This window comes from Chrysochloris asiatica, unplaced genomic scaffold (assembly GCF_000296735.1).
Source record: "Chrysochloris asiatica unplaced genomic scaffold, ChrAsi1.0 scaffold00041, whole genome shotgun sequence".
NCBI lineage: Eukaryota > Metazoa > Chordata > Mammalia > Afrosoricida > Chrysochloridae > Chrysochloris > Chrysochloris asiatica.
In genome coordinates, this window is record NW_006408559.1 from 12,924,231 (window position 1) to 12,934,784 (window position 10,554).

A 10,554-nucleotide genomic window follows, 5' to 3' on the forward strand; every position below is an offset into this window, starting at 1 on the left:
TCACAGCAAGGGCTATCATTATAAATGACACAGCTGTACATTCTACAGTCCACCCTCAATATTGTCCATGTCATTGTCCTAAGTCCAGTGACCTTCACAGAGGTGTGTGTGCAAGTTAGCTTCCTTACAGTTATAGTTTAGGTGCCTTGAGTCAGTTCCGACTCACAGTGACTCCACGTACAGTGGAGCCATCCTCACAAATATTCTGTCTGATCCCATTCTTGCAGCCACTGTGTTAATCCATCTCGTTGAGGGTTGTCTTCTTCGCTGACTCTCTGAAGCATGATGGCCTTCTCCAGGGACTGGTCCTTCCTGACAACACATCCAAAGTAACATGATTCTGAGTCTCCTCGTTCCCACTTGTAAGGTTATGCTTCTTCGAGGCCCTGATTGTCATGGTCTTAGTGGAATGAAAGCCAAGCTCAGCCCACTACCGCCCACTCAGTTGTAACTCACCGCTGCCCTGAATGGGGCTTCCAAGAAGTGCACATCTTCATTGGAGCAGAAAGCCTCATCTTTGACCTTTGGAGAAGCCGGTGGGCTTGAACTACTGACCTTGTGGTTAGCAGTTCAGTTCTTATCCTATAGCCCCTGAATATGTTGTTAAATGCTGTTGAGTCTGTTCTGATTCACAGCGACCCTGTATAGGGTTTCTAAGGAAACCGATATTTGCAGGAGCAGAAAGTCTCATCTTGTTGGCAACCAACCTGTCTTTGGACAACCAGATTGTCAAAAGATAATGGTGGCAATTCCAGTTTTAGGGTCAATTTAAATCATTCCTCTTCTGAAGGGTTATCTTACCAGCATATCCCAAGCTGGAGTGATGAGGTACACCACTGTTTATTAAATGACCTTACTTTGTTCATGGAGTCCTGGTGTGGCGTTGTAGGATAAGCAGTGGACCACAGGGTCGAAATGAGTTGGACCTGATTCTGTGGAACTAAACAATGACTTTGCACATAAGTGCAAGTCTTTGTTGATTGCTTGTTTTCTGTCTTGACTGTGGGCTCATTAGGTTGGAGACAGATGTAGCTGTCTTCTCAGTGTACCCCAACACCAGCTGTCTCTGGTCAGTTGAAGGAAGGAAGGACTTTACTGCCGGGCTTTGTTGTAATTGTCGTTGCACCTAGCTCTTTTTTTTCCCCTTCAGATTTTCCAACAAAAGAAATGTGATAAAAGATACCAATAGTCGTGATACATGTAAAATTAGGCTGATTTTAGGGATTTTGTCTTAGATGTGAAAAAAGCCCATGGTTTGGTAAGCAGTGTCCAACAGGAATTTCTAAATAGAAGAATCCTTGTATCACAAGGAGTTTTATTTCCCTGATAGATGCTCGTTGTCTTTGTGGTTGGACACCGGGTGTCTCCTAGTCAGTATGGAGTTCCTTGGACTATCGGGGACTCCATCTTCATTTTAAAATCAGAATGGTCTTCAGAGAACATTGACCAGAATTCAGTAATGTGATGTACACATTCTTTGAGTTTGGTTTTAAAATGTCAAACTGCCTTGTTTTTGACTGCTGTGTTATGTGGCTGAATGAAATAGGTTGAGAAATACAATCAAGGCCTCCTTTTTTGCTTCTGAAAGAAGCAGCTCCTTGTTCCTTTCTTCTTTAACTTCAGAATGATGCCTGTTTCTTTCCATCATTTGTTAGAATTGATGCAGGTGTTTTCTGGCACCAGGTTTTATCCTTTCTGAAATTTTGAAATTTGACAGAAGCCTCTTGCGTGATTCCATCTGTTTTGTGGAGAGAACTATCATTGTGTTACTGCGTTTTTGAGAAATGTGTTTTTTGCTTTTAAAATGATCTGTCTTTTCTCCCCAGAGAATGGATCTTGGAGAATGTCTGAAAGTCCATGACCTGGCTTTAAGAGCGGATTATGAAATTGCATCCAAAGAACAAGACTTCTTCTTTGAGCTTGATGTATGTAGTTTTTCTAGAATGGGTTAGATTTTTATCTTTTGCAGGAACTTCCTTCACAGAGTTGGTGGTCAGAGTTTTCTTCAGGAGTTCGTCTGGTAATTTGGATAGTTTATACATTTAAATTCTTGATCCATCAGAAATTTATTCTGATCTAAGGAATTGAGGTATGAATCTAGCTTACTTTTCCAATAGCTTCCTAGTAGTAGGTTTAGCATAATATATTGTTTACTTACTGGTATTTACCCCACCTTTAACACAGCATAAGGGGATTTTAATAGATTTCTGTTAGCATGTACAAAGCTGAGTTACAAATTGTTGTGTGTGCCATTTGTGTCAATTCCAGCTCCTAAAGACCCAATAGGACAGAATAGAAGTGCCCCATAGGATTTCCTAGACTGTTATCTTAATGGGGAGCAGATCATTAGATTTTTTTTTTTCCTCCTTCAGAGCTAACTTTGTTGAATCAGTTCCAACTCATAGCAACCCTGTATAGGGTTTCCGAGGAGCTGTTGGGTGAGCTTGAACTGCCAACCTTGTGGTTCAACCGACCTTGTAGTCCAGTGCATTAACCCACAGTGCCACACTTGGACTCCAGGTTGTTTTGAAACCACCAACCTTTCAATAGCAGTGTTTGCCCATTAAATAGCTCTCTCTTTATCATTACAGATAAAAGCTTGTAAATGCTCCTTATTGGGTTTTACTTTTTAAAAGTAATTCTTCAATTAAATACCCAATTTTTAGAATTCAGTGTGTGCTGAATAAATTTATATTTTTTATTAAACATTCCGTATCCTTGTGTGGCACTGTGGGTTAATAATGCGCTGGACTGCAAAGTCAGTTTGAACCGCAAGGTTGGCGGTTCAAACTCACCAACCACTCCTCAGAAACCGTATATAGGTTCACTATCGGTCAGAATTGACTCGGCAATTAACAACAGCAACAATAATTGTGAATTAGCTGTATTTCCCTAAGATTTGAAAGCCCATATGTCTGATAAAATGTCTTTTAATGTAATGTAAATAAATATTGGATTGGTGTTTTACAGTGTACATGCTAAAATTGTCAGTGGCTTATACTTTAAAAAAAAAAAAAAAAAAAGGCAAGTTTTTCTGATTGTGACCTTTAATTTGAAAATTTGAAAAACAGAAAATAATAAAAATGATCAAAAATATTTTAAAAGAATTGTTATTATTGAGTTTTCACCCTTCCATTTTTAAAATATGCTTCTTTATTTTACAAAGTTGGATTCTTACTCCTGCCTGTAACATTTTCCAGTTTGATTTAGTTATATGTGAGCCAGGAACATTTCCTCATATCTTATAAGTATTCTAGTAAAAAGTTTCTCAATGACAAGTCAATATTTCTTAGTGTTGAAAGGACAGTTAACTTATCTTTAACTTTTCATTATTAGGGATAACAACACTGTGAGGAACATCTCGAAGCCCCTCTACAGATCTAATGACTTTAAGACAAATTGTTAGAAGTAGAATCAGGGGCTTTTGATAACTAGTTAGTACATTGCGTTTCTTTTATTCTGTATTTTGTTGCTGAGCCTATACACAGTAAAGCCATACATAGTTTGAACAGTTTCTGCTTGTACATCCATGGTGTCTTTCTGTAACATTGGAAAGCAGCAGCTTCCTTAAGGTCTTGATATTCTGGGAATCATTAGTGATGCTTAGAATATAATCTAGGAGTATTAGATATCTTAGAATAAGACAGTTTGAAATTGTCTTTCGATTAATATTTTTAGGCCATGGATCATTTGCAGTCTTTTATTTCGGACTGTGACCGAAGGACAGAAGTGGCTAAGAAAAGGTTAGCAGAAACTCAAGAAGAAATTAGCGCTGAAGTCGCTGCAAAGGTAAGCGTTTTGCTTCATTTTATTTGTACGAAAGGTGTCATGTTTATTTTAAATTATATTGAAGTTGTAGATTCACAGTTTTTTACGATGAGTTCAGGTGTCCATTACACAGCCTCAACTCACTACATTGTAAAGAATGTTTTATTATGAACTCCTTTGACACAAAAAGTAAAAAACTACAGTGGATCCATTACTGAGTTTGAACATTCTCAGTTTTCTGCTCTGTGTGTCATTAAATTAAAAGCAAATTCTAGCTATCCTGTCCTTTCACCTGTGAAACATAATCTCACCCATGAAGCTAACAGTAATCTTTTAGAGTGATTTAGTATCCAGAATATGTTCTTTTCCATTTATAGAGGTGATGTGTTTTAATCTGGATCCAAACAGGGTCCATAGATTACATTTGATTGCTTTGATGATTGACTTGTCCAATAGCAGCCTTTCACAAAAATCTAGAAGGTGAGGCAGAGAGTTACCCAGTTAGGCTTCTACTGGCAACAGTATAAAGTGTGGTGTTCAGATACATATGTGCAAAGGAATTCCCTTGTTTGAGGAAAGTGTTTTTTTTTAGTCAGCCTTTTCTGGAAAAAGGAGCCCTGGTGGCACAATGGGTGAAGTGTTGGGCTGCTAACCCAGAAGGTTGGCATTTCAGCCTACTCGTGAGGAGAGAGGATTTGATGGCTTGCTTTCGTAAAGATGTACAGCCTCAGAAACTCTATGAAACTGTTTACTCTGTCCTATGAATCAGAATTGACTCGACGGCTGACGGTTTGGGAGGTGGGCTTTTTTCTGTAAAGGTCTTTGAAGATGGGCATCCAGTACCCCATGATTGAAAGGGATGTATAAGCTCAAAGATGTTATATTGGCTGTCCATCACTGCATAATGCTGTGTAACTCTCCAGCCCCAAACTCTGACTTAGAACCATAGATATTAACTTAGTCTGTAAGTCTGCAGGCTAAATTTGGGCAATTGGGTTGACTCACCTGTTTGGTGGTCAGCTGAAAGCTGTTGAGCTGAGCCCAGCAGCCTGATGGTGGTACAGAAGCAACACACCTATGTTCTGTTGTGGCAGGTTTGCTACATCCTGTTCAGCCAGGTTCAGAGTCAGAACAGAGTAGGAGGGCATTAAGGTTGCATGGTAAAGGGCAGTGGGTACAGGGAAGAGTCAAGAACCATTCAATGATAGATGTCTAAAGAGAAACCATACTGCTTTGATAGAGAGGTAGGATCATGATAATAGAGTTGAGAATCTCTTTGAGGCTGGAGAGGAGCAGTTCTTGTGTGGGTCTATAGAGTCTGTAGACCCCCAGAAGGTGAAGTCAGCCTGGCTCAGAACACTTCACTATCTCACCCCAGTGCATGTGAGATGTGATCACGAGGCATTGTTTATACTATCATGCTTAGGTAACGTAACTGAGCATTTCTGAAATGGTTTGAATTTTTTGTTACTCATTGTTTTTTACTCATGATCTTCTTTTGTGTTTCCTTCTAGGCAGAACGTGTTCATGAGTTAAATGAAGAAATTGGTAAATTGTTAGCTAAGGTGGAGCAACTAGGAGCTGAAGGGAATGTAGAAGAATCACAGAAAGTGATGGATGAAGTGGAGAAAGCACGGGCAAAGAAGAGAGAAGCAGAGGTGATATAGAGCACATAGTACCTGCAGTTCTTAAAGAACATAGATCTGACTTGTTATTAGGTGCCGTTGAGTCTGTACCGACCCATAGCATCCCTATTCACAACAGAAACACTGCCCTGTCCTGTGCCAACCTCACAATTGTTGCTACATTTGAGCCCATTGCTGCCGCCACTGTACCAATCCATCTAGTTGGAGGGTCTTCCTTTTTTTCTTCGACCCTCCATTTTACCAAACATGATATACTTCTCCTAGGGCTGGTCCCTCCTGATAATATGTCCAAAGATGAGAGACAAACTGTCCATTCTGGCTGTACTTCCTTCAGTGCAGATTTGTTTGTTCTTTTTTTTTTTTTTTTTTTGGGTGACTCGCTTTATTGCCATATTCACTTTATTATGGTGGTCTGGAAGTGACCTGCAAAATCTCTGAGGTATGCCTGTACATTTCAACATGAGCTTTCTTTTATTTTCTTCTGGGGGCATGTTAGAAATTGCCAGCAATCTGTTCATCTCACTTAATCTACTTTGTATTGCCTTTGTCAGCATCCTAGTTCAGCTCCGATTACCATGTATACTACTGTAATCTTTAATAGTGGATGTAGACTCACACTGCACCTGCATTCAAATCTTTCCAGTAGTTCACAATGCCACTTAATGAACACATTACTCTCAGTTTGGTTTTTAATGTCCTCCACAGTCTGACCTAACCTACTCTTCCAGTCTTTGTTCTTACAATTTTGCAGTAGATAACCTAAGCTCCAGAAGATACAGCAAGCTTTCTTGTGTCTACACTTTTGGTCTTTCCCTCCATGTGCATGTTCTCCCTCATTGCTTCCTGTTGACAGAGCTTCAACACTGATCTCAAACACAGAAGCATCCTGATTGCCTGATCCACATGTGTTGTTGTTGTTGTTGTTGTCAGGTGCCATCGAGTCGGAACCGACTCATAGCAACCCCATGCACAGCAGCACGAAACAATGTCCGATCCTGGGCCAACCTCACTACCGCTGCCACACTTGAGTCCATCAATGATGCCACCTGGCTGATCCATCTCGTTGGGGGTCTTCCTCTTTTTCTCTGACCCTGTTTGTTCTTTTGACAGCCCATGATACTTTCAATATTCTAAAACACCAGAACTCAAATGCATCAATTCTTCTACGGTTTTCCTTAGTCACTGTCCAACTTTCACATGCATATGTAGTTACTGAAAATACCGTGGCTTGGGTCAGATGCACCTTAGTTCTCAAACTGACATCTTTGCTCTTGAACACTTGTTCAGTAAATTTGCCTATGCAGTACATCATTTGATTTCTTGACTGCTGCTTCCAAGAGTGGTGATGGTTGATCCGAGCAAAATAAAGTCAAAATAAAGAGAAAAGACAACTTAATTCTTTTCTCCATTTGGATGAATGTTGTTTGTTGGCCCAGTGGTGAAGATTTTTATTTTCTTTTCATTGAGGTGCAACTGTTTGACTGAAGAGTCCTAAAAAGTTGTCTTCAAGGAGGTTTAAACCAGTAGAAAAATATTTAAGTGATCTGTTTTATACTGATAGCTTGTGTTCCAAAATTAGTCGTTCTTAGGGAATTTGGAGCCATTAATCTGCTGAAATCTCTAACTGGTGAAGGAAATAAACTAGTCATAGACATACAACAGACACATTGACACCGCTGTGTCCTCATGTAACCTAGCATTCTCTCTTCTCTTCCATGTTGAGTCTGGGCCAGCACCAGGGCTGAATGGACTATCCAGCAGGCACTGCCCTCTGTAATTCGGTCCACGCAATGTAGCCTCCACTGTTTGAGTCACCACACTGGCCTGCATGTGTAGTCCTGTTGTGCTGTTTCCTCTCAGCCCTGGGTACTGGTGTGCTTTCAGGCTCTCATCAGTGTATTTTGAGTACCAGAGGTATATATGAAGGGGATTCAAAAAGTATGTGGAAGAATTCCATTATCTTTTAAATTCCATTTTTCCATGAATTTTTTGAAGCCCATCATAGTGGGTTTTAAAATCAGGAAGTGAGACCTTCTGCTTTGTTCTTCTTCAGTAGTGCTTTGCTTACTCCTCTCTGTGACAAGTGAATGATGGGTTTTTCCAGTTCATTGGAGAACGTTGATGGAATCTGGATTGTGATTATATCTGGAGGTCGCTTTGACTAGTACTGCCATTTACACAATGCTGAATCATGCTATTTACATGGTGTGTGCTGCCCTTTATGTGGCTCTCAGTTTCTTGTATTGCTTTGTAGTCAGCTCTGTGTAGGTCTTTTGTATCTCTGGTTAGCTTTATTCTTAGTATGGTAGCGTATTGGTTATGAATTGGGCTGCGAACCACAAGGTCAGAAGTTCAAAACCACCAGCTGCTCCGTGGGAGAAAGATGAGGCTTTCTGCTCCCATAAAGATTTACAGACTTGGAAACCCTGTTCAGGGTCGCTATGGGTCAGAACTGACTCGATGGCACTTAAAAACAACAGCAACAATTTTTATCTTTTTGGGAGCTATTTTAAGTGCCACTCTTATCCTCATTTCCTTTTCAGAGTTTTTTTTTAATTAGTATAAAGGAATTCGGCTGATTTTTGATTGTTCTTGTAACCTGCCACGCTGCTGAATCTTTCAGTTCCAATAATTTTCTTCCTGGGTCTCTGGAATTTCTGTTTATTATAGCATCATATTTTCTGCAAGTAGGGATAGCTTTACCTTTTCCTTATTGATTTGTTGTTGTTGTTGTTGTTAAGTGTTGTTGAGTTAGTTCCACTCATAGCGACTCTGTGTAGGGTTTCTGAGGAGGAGCTGGTGGATTTGAACTGCCGACCTTGAGTTTCAGTCCAGTGCTGATCCTACAGCGCCACACCAGGAGTCTTTACCAATTTGGATGCCTTTTATTTCCCTTTCTTGCCTTGCTGCTCTGGTGAGGACTTCTGATACAATACTGAATAGGAGTGGTGATAGAGGGCATCCTTGTCTGGTTCCTGTTCTCAAGAGAATTGCTTTCAGTGTCTCATCAGCAAGTTAATGTTGGATGTTGGTTACACATGGTGAGGTTGGCCAAGGACTGAGCAGTGTTTCATTCTGTTGTACATAGGGTCGCTATGAGTTGCTACCAACTCAGTGGCACCTAACAACAACAACAACAACAACAACAATCCAGAGCACCACCACCACTAGTGTAAATCCACATATTGTAGCTGATCTAGTCATGGCAGAATCTTTATTCCTTTTGCCAGCACCTACGTTGATCTTAGTGGTTACAAATCTGGCTGCTAACCTCAAGGTCAGCAGTCCAAAACTACCAGTCGTTGCATGGGAGAAAGATGAGGCTTTCTGCTCTTGTAAAGATTTAGTCTCAGAAACCCTGCACAGGCTCACTATGAGTTGGAACTGACTCCACGGTATTTAACAACAACAGCGTCAATCTTGGCAGTGTCCTGACTTTCTTCATCTTGTTCTTGGGTTTCTGTGCTGTTTTCTTGAGGTATTTTTCTTCTGATACAGACTGTGTCTTACAAGTCTGTGTTTGGCTTCCGTTTTCGCTGCATAATCCAAGGAATTGAAAATCACCCTGAAGCCACCAGCAAATTGGGTTATGAATCCAAACACAAAGATGACATCTGGTGGAGTCTTGTACATTTTGGCTAGGTTTCCCTGAATTTCAGTCTTGGGCACTGCTGCCTACCTGGATGCAGGCCATCCATGATCATTCGTGCTCCTGATTCGGAGAGCTACCTCAGGAGTGGTGATGGCGGCAGATGCTCGGCAGCCAAGAAAGAACAGCACCCCAGCTATGCTGGCTTGATAAAGCACAAAATGGTTGTTTTTGTTTTTAAAACACATTGTCATTCTCTTTCAGTATAAAATGAAGTTAAAATAATTTAGTTTTCTATTGTGAAATGAGTGAAGGTTTACAGACAAGATCATCAGTTTCACATTCAGTAAATCATTCACTTTGTTGCAGTTCAATGATTACAATCTCCTCCATGTAACAGCAGTTATCCCACTTCCTCCCTCTGGTTCCTGTTTGCATTCCACCCACCTTCCCATCCCTTCACAATTTTGCCCTTAGGAAAGTGTTGCCCTTTCTATTTTGAATGATTGACCCTTTCATGATGAGCATACCTTACTAGCCTTGTTGTTCCCCTCTATAAACCTGCCCTACTGTTTGGCTGAGGAGCTCTCCTAGCGTAGTGGTTACGAATTGGGCTGTGAACCTCAAGGTCTGCAGTTTGAAACTACCAGCTCTTCCATGGGAAAAAGATGAGCCTTTCTGCTCTCGTAAAGATTATAGCCTCTGAATCCCTGTACAGGGTCACTATGGGTCAGAACTGACTCCACAGCATGTAACCACCTCCACCACTACTTGTCTGAAATTTGGGCCCCAAAAGTCAGTTTCGGTCCAGACCTGAAGGATGATAAAGGGACATATTCTCAGGTTCTTCCAGTCAAAGTTTAAAAATTTTATTGTAAAAGTTTTTCAAAAGTTGCTTTTTTATGAGCCATTTGAAGTAACTGCAGTTTTGATGGCTCTGTTCCTTCACACTTGAAGCAGCAGATGATTATAGGAAAACATTTTCAAAATGCTTAAAACAGAAATCTAGCTCTTTTTCTGGAAAAAATATGGCCCATTAACGTGACTGCCATCCGTGTAGAGGGAACATGCCCATCTTCTCTGTGCTGTGTCCGTTTTAGTCCATGTACTACCCATGCGAGCATACCACAGCCAGTCATGGCAGCGTCTTCAAGTCATGACCTTGTCTTCAGGGTTGGTACCAAAGTATGTTGGTTCATAAAGCATGTTGAGAGCTGTTCTCTCTTTTCAGTGGACCTTTTTGTTACTGTTTTTTGTTGTTGTTGTTGTTTAAGGTTTTTATTGTGGATTTAGTGAAAGTTTACCAGGCAGATCAAAAGTTTTACATTCAACAATCATACACCTTGTTCATTACAATGATTATAATCCCCTCCATATACCATCAGTTAACAGTATTTCTATTTGCTTTAGCTCTTTTTGTGTGTGTGTGATCTTTTTTTAAAATGTTTTATTGTGAATTATGTCATAGTTTACATGGGAGAACATTAGTTTTTATATCGTTTAATTGCCATGGTTACAATTCCCTCCATGTATCATCAACCAACCAAAGGG

General features: G+C 40.3%; 1 protein-coding gene across 2 annotated transcripts in view; it reads left to right on the top strand.

The window, feature by feature from the left end:
• LUC7L2 (LUC7-like 2 (S. cerevisiae)) overlaps positions 1–10,554 on the top strand; it is a 61,795-nt gene that overhangs the window by 32,760 nt on the left and 18,481 nt on the right. For both annotated transcript variants that reach the window (XM_006861168.1, XM_006861169.1), the window contains exons 3-5: positions 1,827–1,925; positions 3,679–3,789; positions 5,283–5,426. In XM_006861168.1, the coding sequence (XP_006861230.1) occupies positions 1,827–1,925; positions 3,679–3,789; positions 5,283–5,426 (354 nt within the window). The remainder of the gene's footprint in view (positions 1–1,826; positions 1,926–3,678; positions 3,790–5,282; positions 5,427–10,554) is intronic.